This window comes from Hemitrygon akajei, chromosome 18, assembly GCF_048418815.1.
Source record: "Hemitrygon akajei chromosome 18, sHemAka1.3, whole genome shotgun sequence".
NCBI classification, from domain to species: Eukaryota; Metazoa; Chordata; class Chondrichthyes; order Myliobatiformes; family Dasyatidae; genus Hemitrygon; species Hemitrygon akajei.
The window spans coordinates 56,232,441-56,251,699 of record NC_133141.1 but is presented as its reverse complement, the minus strand read 5'-3'; the positions used below and the strand labels follow the sequence as shown (position 1 = coordinate 56,251,699).

Sequence of the window (19,259 nt, the reverse complement as noted above, 5' to 3'; positions counted from 1 at the left end):
TATCTTCAGAACTGTTTTGTCTCGGTAGACTTCTGCACCTCCCATTCTCTCATTACACAGCCAATTTATCACTCAAGAATAAATAAATGAAATTTTAGTCCAAAAACCACAAGTCTAAATACACAAGTTTCTCTTGATTATACAGTTATAATGAAAATTGTTCTAACCATGCCTTTTTATGTCACATTCAAATCCAAAGAGTACAACTATTTACCATTGGACCTCCTCATAGGAGGTCTTAGGGCTTGTGTACCTGGCACGTTACAGCTGCACATGGGGCGTGTTGACCTCAAATTTAATATCTGCAAAGGTCAGGCTAAAGCAGCTGGCAAATTCAGTGGGCAGGTTAGGAAGCAGTCAGATATTGGGTAAAAAAGTGGATGGTGTTTGGGAGAAGCATCACTCTCAACATTCACAAATGTAGAGTATGGGTGAAAGGTGGAGAGTACAAATCTGAATAAGTCTTAAAATGGATCTACCCAAATAGCATTCACAAATCAAGCTGAAATCTATTCGGAGTCTATCATCTAAACCTGGTAAATAGGAATTCAACCCTTATATCTTCTGTACACCACCGTTGTCGCACATTGTTATTTGAGTTACTGTCACCTTCCTGTCAGCTTGAACTAGCCTGGCCATTCTCCTCTGACCTTTCTCAGAGGTAGAAGATGCATGCCAAAAGGACAATGTTACAATAGTCATGAGGAACTTCAATATGGAGATAGATTGGGAAAATAGGGTTGATGCTTGATTACAGGAGAGGGAATTTCTGGAGTGCCCATGAGATGGCATTTAGAGCAGCTCGCGGTTGTCCTTGGTTTGCTCTTATTGCTTCGTCTAGGGCTTTAACAATTTCTATGGTTTTATCATTGGTCCAGACCAAGGATATCTGTGCACTAGTCAAAGGGGGCCAATACCTCGCCAGCATCGGCCTTCCCATTAATACCTCAAAGGGAGTTAATTTAGTTGTCCGGCTTACCTGATTTCTTAGAGTGTATAACGCTATGGGAAGAGCCACTGGCCATTTCAATCCAGTTTCCTGACATACCTTAGCCAATGTATCTTTTTAATACTCTATTCATTCTTTCTACTAGTCCTGAGGACCGGAGCTGATACAAAGTGATATTCCTATTGTCTGACCCAATTCCTTAATTAATTTATCTGTAAAATGTGTTCCTCTATCACTGTTAAATGTGTATGGAACCTCAAATCTGGGAATCATTTCCTTCATTAATGTCTTAACCACAGTTTAAGTATCATCTTTTCTAGTGGGAAAAGCCTCCACCCATTTGGAGAGCTTGTCCACTATTACTAATAGGTATTTATAACTCCCATTAGCAGGCACGTGCACAAAGTCTAACTGTAATTTGGCAAATGGTCAAATTTAGCAGGTGACTTACCCCTATTGTTACTCTGACAAATCTCACCGTTTCGCAGAACCTGCCCCACAATGACTGTTAACCCTGGTGCAAACCATTGTTGCTGTATTTGATGTGTAATACCCCACTTTCTTACATGTCCTTTCCCACATACCAGTCAAACAAGGGCATGTGGGAGTTTCCTGGGACACACAGAGCTATTATCCAGCTGTCTCCACACCCCCTCAGAGTCCCTTAAACACTGATTTTCCTTTCACCTTTTCCGGTGTCCAGTCTTGGGCAGAAATTAAATCTTGCAGGTCTAGGGTAGGGATTACAGGGATACATTATACTTCCATATTAACTAGCATAGTTTTTTCCTGCACGACTGGATTCTCTAGCAGCCGTGTCAGTAGCAGCATTTCCTTTAGCTATGGGGTCTGAGGCATTAGTATCAGTTTCTCACTTAATGACACCAACTTGTTTGGGCAACTGCACCGCTTGTAGCAGATTCTTAATGAGATACGCATGCTGGATGGGTTTACCTGTGGATGTAATGAACCCCTGATGTTGCAAAGTGAAGGGATAGATGGCCAGTATCAAATTTGTGTCCGGGACCACCCAGTGAAATGGGCTGCACTATCTGATTTACAGTCCACAAATCCTGGACAAGCTGTCACTCATCTGTTCTCCTCGGCTTTATTTCAACCAGCTCGGACAGGGGCTCTATCAGAGGAACTCTGGCTATTCCTACAATCATAATACTTTAGGTAAAGTCACAGAAGGGTGTACGGATGATACTCTAACACCAGAATCGATCAGGACTTGTATTCTCCTATTATCTATCTCTATGTATAACATGGGGTCCTCTAGGGAGATTCTCGAAAGCTTGATCATTGCAGCCTGTATCACCCACCCTTCATGGCCCCCCTATTGTTGGTTAAAGGGTTACAATTAAAGAGTCCACGCATGGTAAAGAAGGCTTCTCTTAATTCTCCTCTCTTATATTTATCAGGGTCTCTTCCCTTTTCACTCCATCTTGTTTGGCACTCCTCAGCCCAATGTCCTTTCTTCCCATAGCACCTGCATACATCCTGACTCTAATCCCTGCGCTTTGGCCCTTCTCTCAAATCACCTCCTCTTCTTTGTTGCACATACTGTCCCTTTTCCTCTCTGATTTTAAATAGTCCACTCCTACCCATATTAATGAGGAATGTTATGACTTCCTCCCAAATTTTATTTTGCCATTCCAGATTGGTCAACTGAAAAGAATGTGTTACCTCTAGTTGGAAACAATTTATAAATGTTTGCACTGCCAATGGATCATTTCCTGCCAGGGTATCCTTGTTCTAGATTCCCAAATATCTTTAAACCAGGCATTAAAATCTGTAATAATCTCCCCCTTCTTTTGCTGACATCTAGTTATTTCTCCAAAATCACCGAGTTGCCTAGCTCTTTTGCTCTGTTCAGCCAATCATTCATTCCGTCAGTAGGACTCCCATCACCATTCCCCGGTGGAGGAGCCCAATCCTCTTGTAGCCCTTGGGGCGTTTTGGGAAATCCTGTTCTAACTCCTGACCAGGAAGTTCCATAAGCTACCTTAAGCAATGCCTGGACATCTCCAGGTAACAGATTAAAAATATGACAAGTCTGGTCCAATCAATTATGGAAGTCTACTGGTTTGTGTAATGGACTGGGGACTTCACTAATCATGTTGCGTACCTCAGCTGGGGTCCAGGGTTTAAGTATCAGGACATTTCCTACCATTATGCGAGGAGCAGAGAGTCTGAGCTATTCACTGGCCCCTCCTCAGTTTGGCCCCCCCACATTTGTGATCTTGTCACAGGTCCGTCTCCTGACCCAGTCTGTTAATCTGGTTCTACCCTATTGTCCCTGGTTCGTGCTGTTCCAATCCCTACACCCACCCCACCACCCGCCCCATCTGGAACAGTCGGTTCCCTCAGCTGTAGCTGTTGTTGCTGCTGCTGTTGGCAGTCACAATGCCAGGACACCCCAACAGCCATTTCTATTATTTCCACATCATCCAGAAGTTCCAGATAAGGGGAAAGGGGTGCTATTCGAGGCAGTCAGAGCCGAGGGTCCTGATGGCAGCACCATGACCTTTACATAATTTGTTTTTTCTCTTTTTTAGGTTTAACCTTTGGATGTTGGTGTCAGTTAGCCACTTCTTCCCAACACATCATATACTGTAACTACCAATTAGGATCTCTGTCCTCAGCTTTTGTTTCATTTCACCAATACTGAATCTTTTTTTAGAACAAAGTTTCCGTTATACGGCCAATCCACTACTTCACCCATAGAGATCCTTAGAAAAAGTTACAGAGTACCTGCAGTCTCGCACTTCCAACCAAATGTTGTCCATGGGCAACCCCGAGGGGAGCCAATGGGTCCCTTTAAGAACTGTTTCTTCTTCCTATATTTTTCTATCTTCTTTTGGGTGCTCTTGTTCATGGGTGTTGTTGTTAGCAAGTGTGCGGTGTTGGTCCAGAACTGTTTTTCCAATTCCCTATCTGGGCTTACCATTCCTTTTCTCCATTTTACCTACCTGTTAATTGTTCCCTACAAAGGAGGTCAACACTTAAGACATACAGAGACATACACTCAAAAACATACAATTTTATACTCTACATAGCCCCCTTACCCTTTTCCATTGGCCAATGGGTCAGGTTCTAATCTCAAGGTCTTAATTGCCTTTGTTTTAATACTGTCTTTTAATTCCCTTAGTTTCAATACAGTCTTTTAATCAGAGCTCCCAAGCCCCATCTTGTTCTGAGTCCGAACTCAGGGGTAGTCACTGGCCGCATGGGACAGCTCCGCTCCCTACCACAGTCTTGACTTCTATCTTTTAAGCACTCTGACTTTGGTTCTTTGTGGGAATGGGACCCACTCTCAGGGCCTCACAACCGGCCGCTTTTCGATATCCCAAAGACGTGGCCTGGAAGGCGAGTGCGCCTTCAGGGTTCCAAATTTTCAGGGCCCTGGAGATGTGCTGATTCTAGGCCGGTGCCCCTGACTGAAGCGTTGCAGGACAACACGGAACATTGGAGCAGTGGATTAGCTGCCAGAGGCTGTGTGCCCAGAGAGCTGTGCCTTTCTGATGCCAACACTCTGGGCACAGAGCTCGGAAAAAGCAACGCAACAGACTTTTAGCATCATAAATCAGTAAGTTGTTTCTTATGCTGTGTATCCCCTCCTGCTGTGAATTGGGGATACCTCTTTTTCCCTTATTAGGGAGAGAGAGAGCCTTGGTATGTCAAATTACTGGGTGAATGAGTAGTTGGGGGTATTGCAAGACTGTATGTTTATTGATGCTTTGTTGCATGCTGATGCTTTTTCTCTGGTGGGGGTGGGAGCTGGGGGGGATTTTAGGGTTCTAATGTTTAACTGTCATTCATTCTTTGGGGCATTCTTCTGTTTTTGTGGATGTTTGTGAAGAAAAAGCATTTCAGGATGTATATTGTATACATTTCTCTGACATTAAATGTACCTATTGAACTTATTGAAGCAAGTTTTATGGACGGGTACTCTGGTCTGATACCAGAGCCTGGTCTGGACGATAAGCAAGTTTCTTGGATGGATTCTTTGGAATCCCGTGTCATAGGGATCCCATCCTCTTTGCCCGATTCTGTTAGAGAATTTCAATCCGATCAAACACAAAGTAGGCAAAGCCCTCAAAGCTCCTCAGGAAGTATAGGTGACTCTGGCCCTTCTTGTACATAGCCTGTGTTGGTGCTCCACTCAAGTCTGTCGTCCAGGTACATACCCAGGTACTTGTAGGTCCTCACCACATCCATGTCCTCACCATCAATTGTAACAAGGAGCAGCGCCAGCTTAGTCTTCCTAAATTCCAGCACCATCTCCTTTGTATAATTGATGTTGAATTGCAGATGATGCAGCTTGCACTGTTTGACAAAGTCCTCCACCAGGGCCCTGCATTCGTCCTCCCTTTATACGAGAGGTGATTGATAAGTTCGTGGCCTAAGGTAGAAGGAGTCAATTTTAGAAAACCTAGCACATTTATTTTTCCTACATTTACACACGTAGTCCAGCGGTCGTGGAGCATATGGATCCCTTCTTTGTAGAAGTCGGCGTCTTGGACCTCCAGAGGTGGTCCACAGCATGGGGTGATTGATAAGTTTGTGGCCTAAGGTAGAAGGAGATGTGTTATTAACTTCAAACTTTCTGCATTTTGACTCAGAGTTGAACTGCACGTGCATGTAAGGAGAGCTGTATACCTTATCTCCTTCTACCTTAGGCCATGAACTTAACAATCACCTCTGCTGTGAACAATCCTGGAGGTCCAAGACGTTTTTGTTACATGCACATGCAGTTCAACTCTTTGAGTGAAAATGCAGAAAATTTGAAGTTAGTAACTCATCTCCTTCTACCATAGGCCACAAACTTATCAATCACCTCTGCTGTGGACCACTTCTACAAAGAAGGGATCCGTATGCTCCACAACCGCTGGACTAAGTGCGTTCATGTGTGGTGGGGGGGGACTATGTTGAAAAATAAATGTGCTAGGTTTTCTAAAATTGACTCCTTGTACCTTAGGCCACAAAATTATCAATTACCCCTTGTACACCCAAATATTGCTGAGTTATCAGAGAATTTCTGCAGATGACACAACTCAATGCGCTGTATCTGAAGTCTGATGTATACAGAATAAACAGGAAGGGAGCCAATACAGTCCCCTGTGGGGCCCCATTGCTGCCTATAGCCATGTCAGACTCACAGCTCTGAAGCCACACAAACTGTGGTCTGCCAGTGAGGTAGTCCTTTATCCAGGATACAATGGAAGTGTCAACCTGCATTGAATGGAGCTTTTCCCCCAGCAATGAGGCCTGTCTGGTATTGAAGGTATTTAAGAAATCAAAAAACACCATCCTCACAGTGCTGCCCTGCTTATCCAAATGGGAGTAGGCTCTGTTTAGATGACAGCATTGTCTACTGGAATGTGCTCCTGCCAGATAAACTGCAGGGGATTGAGCATTGAAGATGGAGAGCATTCTGACTCATGACGTCAAAGTTCAATATGGTGCCTCCAATACACAGGATCACAAGAAGCTGCAGAATGTTGTAGACTCAGCCAGTTCTACCACAGACACAACTTTCCTTGCCATCAAGGACATCTTCAAGAGGCTGTACCTTAAGGGAACATCCATCATTAAGATACCCTACCATCTAGGACATACCATTTTGTTACTAATATCAGTGCAGAAAGAGCCTGAGGACCCACACTCAGTAACTTAGGAATAGCTTCTTCCTGTCACCAGAATTCTGAACAGTCTGTGAACACTCCTTATATTCCTTTTCCTGTTTGCTTCATTTATTTGAAATTTACAGATGTCTTTGCACTGTACTGCTGCAGCAATAAAATTCACATTAAATGATTCTGAATCAGGTTTGTCTCTGCCTACTCCTGCCTCACTTAACTCATGTCCTCATACCTCAACTCCATTCTATCCCCCTTGGTTCAGTCCTTTCCCACATACATCTGCAACACCTCTCATGCGCTTGATCTAACTTTTAATTTTCTGGCTCCAACCACCTCATTTTCACCATGGATTTTCAGTCCCTATACATTTCTATACCCCATCAAGAGGACCTCAAAGGTCTCCACTTATTTCTCAATAAAACAACCAACCAGTTCTCCTCCACCACCACCCTCCTCCATCTGGCAGAACTAGTCCTCACCCTCAACAATTTCTCCTTCAGCTCCTCTCACTTTCTCCAAATTCAAAGGGTAGCCATGGGCACCCGCATGGGCCCTAGCTATGCCTACCTTTTTGTTGGCTATGTAAAACAGTCCACGTTCCAAGCCTTCCCTGGTAATGCTTCCCAACTCTACCTCCGCTACATTGATGACTGCATTGGTGCTGCTTCATGAACTCATGCTGAGCCCATCAATTTCATCAACTTTGCCTACAACTTCCAACCTGCCCTTAAATTCATTTTGCCCATTTCTGACACCTCCCTCCCCTTTCTGTCTTCATCTCCGGAGACAAAAACCTACCAATTCCTAGTCTTCTTGATTGTACTTCCTCCCACCCTGCTTCCTGTAAAATTCACCACTGCATCTGCTCTCAGAATGCAGTTTTCCTTTCCAGGACATCAGAGATGACCTTCTCCTCCAAACAGGGTTTCCCTTCCTTCACCTTTGGTGCTGCCCTCACCCACATCTCCTCCATTACCCAAGCATCCAAGTTCACCACACCTTCTCACTGCCTTAACAGTGATATTTTTGTTTAACCTACCACCCCATGGGCCTCCGCATGCAACACACCATTTTACACAATTTCTGCCATCTCAAAAAGGGATCCTACCACCAAATACATCTTCGTCTCCCCTCCACTTTCTGTTTTCCCCATGGATCGCTCCCTTCATGATTCCCTTGTCCAGTTGTCCCTTCCAGCACTTACTCCTGCAAGTGGCCTAAGTACTATACCTGCCCATTCACCTCTTCCCAACAGTCCTTCCAGGTGTGGCAAAACTCCACCTGCGAATCTGTTGGGGTCATCTATTGTTTCCAGTGCTCCCGATACAGCCTTCTCTACATTGGTGAGGGGGATTGGGGGACCGCTTCGTCGAACACTTCCACTTCATCTGCCAAACGCGCAACTTCCTAGTGGCTATTCCCGTTTCAACACATCAGTGCATGGCCTCCTCGTGCCATGATGAGGACATCCTCAGGGTGCAAGAGCCAACACCTTATATTCCACCTGGGTAGCCTCCAAACTGATGGCATGAACATCGATTTCGACTCCAGTAAAAAAAATGCCCTCCCCCCGCCCCACTCTGGCCTCCTATCTCTTCTTACCTGCCTACCCCCCTTTTCTTTCTCCCATTGTTCACTCTCCTCTCCTATTGGATTCCTTTTTCTCCTGCCCCTTACTTTTCCTACCCATCACCTTCCAGCTTTTTATTTTAGCATCTTTCAGGCCAAGACGGGTCTTGGCCTGAAAGGTTGACTACTTATTTATTTCCATAGATGCTGCCTGTTCTGCTGAGTTTCTCCAGGATTTTGTGCATGTTGCTTCATCGGCTTGTTGGGAAGTTTGCTTCTCTGTAAATGTTAGTACTGAAAGTGGTAACCCTGTACTCAGTCATGTTTAGGCATTAAACATTAGACAAATGGAAGATCATAGGAGTGAAAAATACTTGCAGATTGTAAGTGACAGTATTGAGAAATATAATCACTATGTACTAGCTATTTAGTATACTATGTAATCTCTTCTAGGTACTGAATATTACTATGTATTATTTTACTAGACACATTTTGCTATGTATTGTTTTAACTAGATACTTTGTACTCTCTTAGCTGCATACTGTGGCAATTACAGAACACCTGTTTAGCTAGCAGCACTATTAGCTGAAATGTACCCCATGTATTACACTCAGCCTTTGTTTAGTAAGAGATAACGGTGGCGGACAGGATGCTGCGAGCAGGAATGTAATGTGAGGGAGGTTGTCTGGAAAACATAACCTTGGCCAGGAATGGGGCCCCAATGCGAACGGGTGAGAAATAATGGTGGCGCACCGAGAGCTAGGCAAGAGCGATTGATTAGTTAATGTATCGATGATATGCAACTAAAAATTGATTGGGTATGCTAATAAAACCGAAACGTAACTGAGATAAGAAATTACTATAAAGAATGCTGTACACCGGAGCTCGGTGGGCTTTCGGTGACAAGTTCATTGATTGCCTCAGCCTTTGTTTGCAAATAAAGGTTTAAACTTCTGTGTCTCCAAGTCATTTCAAGTAACCACGACAACAGCATGGTACATCTTAATATTTAAGGAAAGTGGCTCATATGGAGCATCTAAAACACAGGCCAATGCAATCCACATTTTAGACAGTTAAGATACAGACCTCATCCAAAGAGATGGATGCTTTAGATCTTCTGAGGTGGGAAATCTTGAATTTTAGAAAAAGATCATAGCAATAAATGTTAGAATCCAGTTTACACTCGTCAGTCTTCTTCTGCATCTAAATAACATTGCCATTTGTTTTTCCAAATGTCTCAAACAAAAATGCTTCTAGGTATAATTTGTTTTATATTGATGAGCCTGCATTATTGCCAACTACAGATTTTACCCTTAGACAATAAGAGGGAGACAAGTGAAATGGAGGACATCAGTTTATTTGCATTCGGTATATACAGACAAATTAGGTTCAGTAGAATATCTGGCCACTGAATACTCCAATAAAACTGATGAACACGAAACATATTAAGACATTTTGCAGTAAGCTTTACAGATCAGCAAAGCCATCTGGACAAACAACCCATTTGTCAGCATTTAGAAGTCTGGTCGCTCCTTCTTCAGTTTACTGTAGTCCATGTTCACTGCAAAGAACTATTAACAGAGAAAAAGATTAGTCAAGAAGTTTGACTAAAATGTCTATTAATATGAAACACACTTGTTAATTAACATTCAATATCTGAATTGGAAAAAAGTTTAACTCAATCCTACAGTACCCAAGCCATTATGACATGCCAATGCCCATTTGTTTAGATTAAAGTCTATTTGCCAGTTTTGCCCTCTTTCGTTCATACTAGTGATTTTAATTGCTCATTAATACTATTGTTTTGTCTTTATGTGCCTGTACAACTGCAAATCTAACATTAACCTCATCATGTGGAGGAAGTGGTGAGGAAGGGGTGGAGAAGGAAATTATTACAATATGTTATTTCAGTCACGCTCAAGTTCTTCTCCTATCCAAAACAATGTACAAACATTCCTTGGGAAATAATTGAGCAAATGATTCCAAGTGGCCTTTGGTCCAATTTTATACCCTGGTTTTATTAATAGCTAACATTTCAAAAATTAAATTGTACAAACATATTGCACAGGTAACAAAGCAAGAAATTAAAGCATGCTCAATAATCAAATCAGCTCTGCTACGATGAGTAAAAAAAAGTTACCTTGTACTGCTCATTAGGTGCAATTTTATTCCACGGTTCAGGGTTGCTCTTGCGATTCCAGCTATGGTAGAAGTGGATTGCATAGTTAGCAATGAATGCTATATCTCAAAGTTTTTCACTGCACCTGTGCATACTTGTGCATATAAAAATAAACTTGACTGACTTATGAAAAATATGCCTCTTTAACCAACTCAAATAAAAGCCATTTTTGCAAATTCTTGTTGAAACCTTTGTTATAGCCACACACCTGTTTCTCAACATTTCTTTGCACATATTTTAAAAAAACCTTATGATACATCCCTTCCTAAAACCCAAGTACTGCTCAAGTGCAATATTACATTCCTGAAATCAAAACACTTCAATCTCATTCTAATCAATACATTCTTGGCTGAAGTTAAATTAAAGACTATTGTCTATGTCAGGGGTGTCAAACTCATTTTAGGTCACGGGCCGGATTGAGCAAAATGCAGCTTCACGCGGGCCGGATCAGTCGGACGTGTGCGAATGCAGCTTTCGTTGCCTCCGTTTTTTCAGCCTGCTCTCATGTGTCTCAGTCTCTGCTATAACTACAAAGTGTTTCACTTTACAAATTCCGTTTCTTACGAAGAAGACTGCCGAGCAAGACTGCCGAATAAACACTAAAAACCCTGAAAACCTGGTACCTGAATAAACTCAGCATTAGCCATATCATACGCCATAGGCGCTTCGATTACTGGGGCCAGCTTTAATAGTAATTAGATATTATCTCGCGGGCCAAAGATAAATCCGGCCCGCGGGCCTTGAGTTTGACATATATGGTCTATGTCAATCTGGACCTTACACCAGAAAATCTGGATTCAGCTTTCAATTTCTAAATGATTCAATATGCAATCTTGTCATTAAAAATTATAACATGCAATTTAATGTAAAAACATTCAACAAAAAGCTGAACTGTAATGAAGACAGCAAATCACTGTCACAAGATAGTATTTAGAAAGTGAATTACTACAGAGGTCAGTGATTTACACACAACCTCAACAAGACAAGTGTTACATTCTTAATCACCTACCTAACATCAGGATTGCGAAAGGCAATCCGCATAAGGTAACCGCCTGCTCCAAGACTTCCGGACCCAATGATAACAAACAGTGGAATTAGCTATCAAAGAATGGTGGGGGGGGGGAAGAAAAGTCATTAATGTACAGCAATAAATTCACAACTAGTTCAAATGGAAGATACCAGAAAACTAAGGACTGTGAAATTAATGTGTTCAAGAGTTATTACCGGTATATAAATATTCACTCTAAAGCAAATCATGAACTTTCAATTTCACATATTGTCACTTCTATCAGCAGCTACCTGTTTCCACAAGCCTTCTTTTTCCAAGAATCCAGCAAAAATACAGATTCACAAACACATCAAAAACAATGTTCAAATATTTAACCTATCATACGTCATAAACACATTTAAAATGACCACCACTCAATGTTTTATCAGTGGAACACTACTAAATAAATAGAAATGCTAAACCCGACTACTTTGCAATTATGAATTTTCTGCACTGCCTATCTACTCCTGTGTCAAAAAATATTTCTAAACTGTTGGTTAGGATTTCATTTATCGTGTAACCTCATTATTTTACTTATAATTTAAAAAATACTATTCTACAATCATTCCTAATATCTGAAGCAAATTATTATCAAGGGGAAAGGCTAGTTTACAATTTGAAAAGTAATTTTGAAGTATAACATTGATCTAAATGGTCAAATCCCACAGAAACTGAAAATCACAAATGTCACTCCACTCAAAGGAGAGGGGGATGCAAAAGACAGGAAATAAAAGGTTCAGCCTGAGTTCAGTGGCTGGCAAGATGTTTCAAGAGTCCATTATTAAGAACAAGGCATTGGGGTACTTGGAAGCACATGATAAAGTAGGCATATGATAAAATAGATAGAAAGATATGCGAAGGGGCAGGTAGAGTTGAGGAAGCAGGGAGTCTGTGGAAGGACTTGGGCAGATTAGGAGAATGGGGAGGAAAGTGGCAGATGAAATAGAGTGTAGGGAAGTGTAAAGTCAAGCACTTTGATAGAAGGAATAAAGATGTAGACTATTTTCTAAATGGAGAGCCAATTCAGAAATTTTAGATACAAGGGAAATTGGGAGTCCTCATGCAGGATTCCCTGAAGTTTAACTTGCAGGTTGAACTTTAGTGAATCCTGCACTCAGACTCCCAATGCAATGTAAGCATTCATTTCCAGAGGACTAAAATACAAAAGCAAGGATGTAGTGTTGAGGCTTCATAAGGCATTTGTCAGAGTATAGTGAGCAGTTTTGGGCTGACGTTGGAGAGGGCCCAGAAAAGGTTTACAAGAATGATCCCAGGAATGAAAGGGTTAATGCATGTGAGGTGGTTCTGGGCCTTATTTGCTGGTGTTCATAAGGGCGGAAGAACGGGGGGAGGGGGGAAGAATCTCATTGAAACCTACAAAATATAGAAGGCTGCACCTTTTGGACAGAGATGAGAGTCATTTCTTTGGCTATTTCTGAAATTTACTCTCACATGTGGCAGTGGATGTCAAGTCATTTGGTATATTTAAAATGGAGGTTGATAGGTTCTTGATTAGCAAGGGCATCAGAGGTTACAGGGAGATGGTAGGGAATGGACTTCAGGGGAAAAATAAAGCAGTCATGATGGAATAGCAGAGTAAACTCAATGGGCCAAGTGGCCTAATTCGGCTTCTTTCTCTTATGAGCACTTAAGCCAACTTTTTAAGTCAACATGGATTGTAGGAAACTTTATTCTCTGCCCTTCTTCAAAGTACATTTGTAATTGTAGTTTATTCCAAGAATATTGCATCCATTCTACCAAAAAATCATAAAAATACTTAATTGATCACGTGCAACAGAAATATATCAAAGCAGATAAAACAGTGTGGCAAGAGGAAAATAATTTCAATTCAGCCCATCTTCCAATTACTTTTTTTTAAAATATTCAGGTAGATTAAAGCCATGATAGTAATAATTTAAAAAATTAGCACAGATTGTAGCAATTTGGATACATTGCAGAGCTCTTGTCCAACTGTGGAAAAATAAACCGACATCACTACTGATGTCAGCATCTTGTCAGCTCATGAAAACATAACCAAATGGGATAATGCTGTCCTGTATAAATATCTAGAAATCAAATGATATTTTAATCTCAACTCAATTACAACCATTATATCATCCACTAAATTGTAATGAATACAATGGAGTATCTATATTAATAAGAGAAATCATGCCAATATAATTGACTGAAAACAGCAGCTGTCATCACTAGAGTACTCAGCACGGATAGCATGCTTTTTTTCGTGGATTGAAAACTCTTAAAATCTCCATAATCCAGATCTGCAGCCCCAATTGAAATCAATGTCACCTCATCACAACTCAGATTATCCGTAATTTAAACTGGCAAGTCGACAATCAGAAAATCTACAATTAATAAAACCCAGAGGTAATTTAAAAATATAACTGAATGAGCATTCAATGGGAAGGAAATTTAACAGACATAAAATTTAAAAATTTATGCAATTTAAAGACAAGTAAAAAATGGCAGTTGTCAGCAAACACGTTCTAATCACATGCTGATCGGCCCTCGTGTGCAGCCAGACCTGGCTAAAGTGAGAGCTCATCCTGATACTTTTGATGCATTAAATCCAGAAAATTTTCAACTCAAAGGGAGGAATTACATGGGGCATGCCTGCAGCACACTGCACTTCACTTTCACCTCATCTCCCCTGCAACCTACCAATTTCCCCAAACCTGCCTGCCAATACCACCATCCGACCACATCTCCCCATACGTCAACCCATACATCTCCCCGTCCCAATCCTGCATCCACATTTCTCCTGAACTACCTACCTGCAATGCTACAAAATGAACCCACATCCCCACTCATACCTCCACCCTACCACCGCCCTCTCTCTCCCCCTACCACCAAACCCCTTATTCTCTTCCGCACACACCACACCCCAAGCGCTCTTCCACTGCCGTCTTTCCACCTCCCTCCCACCCCAAACTCTCTGCCCTCCTCACGCCGCACGGAGGGGATAAAAGCACGACCTCCACTCTGCTGCTGGTTCTTACACTAGGGTGGCTCCTAGCCTGGCGGAACATCAATCCGAACATGGTGCTGCTTTCTTGTGCCGCCGCCGCCCGCGCAATGTCACCTTTGGGGCTTGGGAGCCTGTGGACCACACGAATTCCTGAGCGAAAATTCCCTCACGTCAATCCATCACAAATATTCCTATCGTTTTTTTAATTTTAAAAAAACTGATGCATGACTGCGTTTCAATAAAATAAAATTCTTCATTATAATGCTGAAAATCTGGCAAAAATTGTAGCTACCTAACCAATGCAGGCGATTAAGCCCTAGTCTCCGAGGGCCCGCCGCAGTCACTATCACGTGACCCGAACATTCCGAAGCTGCTTCAACAGTAAGCTGTCACGTGTCACTCCAGCCTGGGGAAACTGCATGTAGGCGGGGCTGGGTGAGGATGCGTGTCATCTTTGCTGTAAACGTTGGTTGCGACGGTTTATTTTAATATAAAAGTTACCGATTATTTTACCCCTCCTTTCATAGTCTTTCCAGTAGTGCTTTTAGGCAAACGATTCATTTACTTACAAGAAACCTGAATACCCTTGTGATTGTGATTTGAGTCACCAGAGAAACACTGGAGTTGGTGTTGCCGAAATATCTATTTAACACACCAGTCAGTTTAACCATAACCATATAACAATCACAGCACGGAAACAGGCCATTCCGGCCCTCCTAGTCCGTGCCGAACTCTTAATCTCACCTAGTCCCACCTACCCGCACTCAGCCCATAACCCTCCACTCCTTTCCTGTCCATATACCTATCCAATTTTACCTTAAATGACACAACTGAACTGGCCTCTACTACTTCTACAGGAAGCTCATTCCACACAGCTATCACTCTCTGAGTAAAGAAATACCCCCTCGTGTTTCCCTTAAACTTTTGCCCCCTAACTCTCAAATCATGTCCTCTCGTTTGAATCTCCCCTACTCTCAATGGAAACAGCCTATTCACGTCAACTCTATCTATCCCTCTCAACATTTTAAATACCTCGATCAAATCCCCCCTCAACCTTCTACGCTCCAATGAATAGAGACCTAACTTGTTCAACCTTTCTCTGTAACTTAAGTGCTGAAACCCAGGTAACATCCTAGTAAATCGTCTCTGCACTCTCTCTAATTTATTGATATCTTTCCTATAATTCGGTGACCAGAACTGTACACAATATTCCAAATTTGGCCTTACCAATGCCTTGTACAATTTTAACATTACATCCCAACTTCTGTACTCAATGCTCTGATTTATAAAGGCCAGCGTTCCAAAAGCCTTCTTCACCACCCTATCTACATGAGACTCCACCTTCAGGGAACTATGCACTGTTATTCCTAGATCTCTCTGTTCCACTGCATTCCTCAATGCCCTACCATTTACCCTGTATGTTCTATTTGGATTATTCCTGCCAAAATGTAGAACCTCACACTTCTCAGCATTAAACTCCATCTGCCAACGTTCAGCCCATTCTTCTAACCGGCATAAATCTCCCTGCAAGCTTTGAAAACCCACCTCATTATCCACAACACCTCCTACCTTAGTATCATCAGCATACTTACTAATCCAATTTACCACCCCATCATCCAGATCATTTATGTATATTACAAACAACATTGGGCCCAAAACAGATCCCTGAGGCACCCCGCTAGTCACCGGCCTAGCCGGTTTAGAGTTTAGAGTTTAGAGACTCTGGCGGTAGTCTCTCAAAGTCAAAGTACATCATATTTTATACACTTAAGATCAAATGTAACTCTAGGCGATTAAATATAATTTCAATAGCAAAATATTTACTTAAATATTTTGAGCCTGACAATGATTCATTTGGGTTTTATTTCTACAATGGGAGATTGTTCAAACACCTTTGATGGGACAAAGTGATCCCCGCAGATGGTCTAAACGGTACTGAAGACAGAGATCCCAGACACCCAAAATTAATGCTGTAAGGGCTGACTCTCTTGAGTACACAAATATCCCAACTATTGATTGATCATACCTGTGACCATGGTTGATGGTGACAGGTGACAAAATGTCTGGTCTGCAAGCTTCCTTGAACTCAGTCACAGTGGTGTAAAATAACTTAGCTATCTTTGCCAGGTTTAATGCAAGCCAATTAACATAACCCTGTTGTCTTACATCCATATGAGAACATCTCATGGTCATTATACTTTAAAAATCTTATCTCTTAGCAGCCACCATCCTGCTGTAGGCCAGTAGCCTGTGCTCTGTAGATAGTGCTGTTTGTTGTAAACCTGTCCTTTTAACTTCAAACTGATTATGCTTGCAACTTACATTAAGAACTGAAGTCTGGTTCCTTTTGAATTAATAATAACAATAACTTTATTTTAGAGCACTTTTCATACTTTTCTGGTCGCCTCACTATAGGAAGGATTTGGAAGCATTGGAAAGGGTACAGAGGAGATTTACCAGGATGCTGCCCGGTTTAGAAAGTATGCATTATGATCAGAGACTAAGGGAGCTAGGGCTTTACTCTCTGAAGAGAAGGAGGATGAGAGGAGACATGATAGAGGTATACAAGTTATTAAGAGGAAAAGATAGAGTGGACAGCCAGCGCCTCTTCCCCAGGGCACCACTGCTCAATACAAGAGGACATGGCTTTAAGGTAAGGAGTGGGAAGTTCAAGGGGGATATTAGAGGAAGTTTTTTTACTCAGAGAGTGGTTGGTGTGTGGAATGTACTGCCTGAGTCAGTGGTGGAGGCAGATACACTAGTGGAGTTTAAGAGACTACTAGACAGGTATATGGAGGTATTTAAGATGGATGGTTATATGGGAGGCAGGGTTTAAGGGTTGGCACAACATTGTGCTCCGAAGGGCCTGTACTGTGATGTATTGTTCTATGTTCTATACCATATATGTCAAACTCAAGGCCCGCGGGCCAAATCCGGCCCGCGGTGGAATTATCTTTGGCCCGCGAGATAATATCTAATTACTATTAAAGCTGGCCCCAGTAATCGAAGCGCCTATGGCGTATGATATGGCTAATGCTGAGTTTATTCAGGTACCAGGTTTTCAGGGTTTTTAGTGTTTATTCGGCAGTCTTGCTCGGCAGTCTTCTTCATAAGAAACGGAATTTGTAAAGTGAAACACTTTGTAGTTATAGCAGAGACTGAGACACATGAGAGCAGGCTGAAAAAACGGAGGCAACGAAAGCTGCGTTCGCACGTGTCCGACTGATCCGGCCCGCATGAAGCTGCATTTTGCTCAATCCAGCCCATGACCTAAAATGAGTTTGACACCCCTGTTCTATACTGACAATGTAGTTCAACGTGCTTTACAGTGGGATAAAAGTGCAAACAAGGAAACAAAATAAAAACATGAAAATAAAAGACAAAAGGATTTTAGTTAAAAGCATGTTGAATAAATACATTTTGAACTGGTGTTTAAAAGGGTCATCTGAGTCTGCGTCCCTTATAATTTTAGGTATTGAATTCCACAGTTTAGGGGTGTAATTTAAAAAAGCTGGCCTGTCAATTATCTTTTGAAGGAGATTGTTTACATTTAAGAGAACAGCGGAAGAAGACCTGAAAGCTTGAGCAGAATTGTAAAATGAAAATGATTCTTTGATGCACTCCAGTCTCGGAACATTGAGAGTTTTAAAAACAAGTAAGAGAACGTTAACGTCAATTCAGGAAGTGAATGCAGAGAAGCTAGTACAAGAGTGATATGTTCCCTCAATCTGGTTTGGTTTAAAAGCCGGCAGTGACATTCTGAATGAGTTGTAGTTTGTCAATAGGTTGTGTTGAAAGGCCAGTAAAAAGTGTATTGTAGTAATCTAGTCTATTCGATATAAAGGCACAGATTAATTTTTAAGCATCATTATGTGACAAACAGGTATACCTTTGCATTATTTCTGTAAGTGTAGAAATGCTGCTCTGGTCATGTATTTGTATGGGATTTAAAGTTCAAATCTGAATTGAGGATAACACCCAGGCTAGTTCGTGCTGATTTTACAAGGGGAACCGAGTTCCCACATTTATCTCTTTCCTTGGCTTTTTGGACCAACCAAAAAGTTTTCAGTTTTTATCTTCATGTAGTTTTAGGAAATGATTGCTCATCCATTTGTATATTGCAGCCATACCAGAAGTCAGAGAGGATAGGGTGTTATCATCATCAGCCTCAACTAAGGTATATAATTGGTGTTATCTGCATAACTGTGAAAATCAAGTTCATACTCTATTGAGGGAGCATTTATATGGAGAAGAGTAGGGGAGCAAGACAGCTTCCCTGAGCAATGCTAAAAGGTACATCATATCTCTCAGAAAGTTGGTCTCCAAGACAGACAAAAAATGTCTCCAAAATCTCCAAACTCCAAAATCCTTAACACCCTTACATCTAAGCTGACATAAACTCTGTCCTGTAAATTATCCCCCACATACTTGTGTTCCCATCCATTTGCACTTTCTCTAAAATTGGAGACACAACTGCTTCATTTGAGCTTACCTCAAATGAGACTTTGCAGTGGAGTACAACAGTGGAGACACAAGAGACTGCAGATGCTGGAATACAACACAATAGTCAATCTGCTGGAGGAACCCAGCAGTGAAGCAGCATCTGTAGGAGGAAAGGAATTGTCAGCACTCCAAGTTGAAACCCTTCATTAGGATCCATGCATGTTTTTGTCCCAAAATTTCAATAATTCCTTTCATCACCCTAAAGGGATAGTCCTCCATGTGACATCCTGGTCCTGCCTTAATTTCAACAGGAAATAGAAAGGGCACATAATAGGGCAATGTTACGATGTTCCTGCTGAGGGTTTTCGACCTGAAACATCAACTGTACTTTTTTCCATAGATGCTGCCTGGCCTGCTGAGTTCCTCCAGCATTTTGT

General features: G+C 41.8%; 1 protein-coding gene across 1 annotated transcript; it reads right to left on the bottom strand.

The window, feature by feature from the left end:
• Positions 1-9,507: 9,507 nt before the first annotated feature.
• On the bottom strand, positions 9,508-14,539 carry ndufa4a (NDUFA4 mitochondrial complex associated a). Its single transcript, XM_073071705.1, has 4 exons — positions 14,411-14,539; positions 11,355-11,443; positions 10,307-10,367; positions 9,508-9,737 (listed from the first exon to the last, which is right to left on the bottom strand). The coding sequence occupies exons 1-4, from the start codon at positions 14,450-14,452 to the stop codon at positions 9,681-9,683; spliced, it is 249 nt and encodes an 82-aa protein (XP_072927806.1). The 5' UTR covers positions 14,453-14,539; the 3' UTR covers positions 9,508-9,680.
• Positions 14,540-19,259: the final 4,720 nt, after the last annotated feature.

Coding starts and splice junctions, on each gene's coding strand:
- ndufa4a (XM_073071705.1), bottom strand. CDS start 14,452: ATGTTCGGATTGATGTTCCGCCAGGCTAGGAGCCACCCTAGT. Junction 10,368..11,354: donor TTTCGCAATCCTGATGTTAG/GTAGGTGATTAA, acceptor CTTCTACCATAG/CTGGAATCGCAAGAGCAACC. Junction 9,738..10,306: donor CACCTAATGAGCAGTACAAG/GTAACTTTTTTT, acceptor CTCTGTTAATAG/TTCTTTGCAGTGAACATGGA.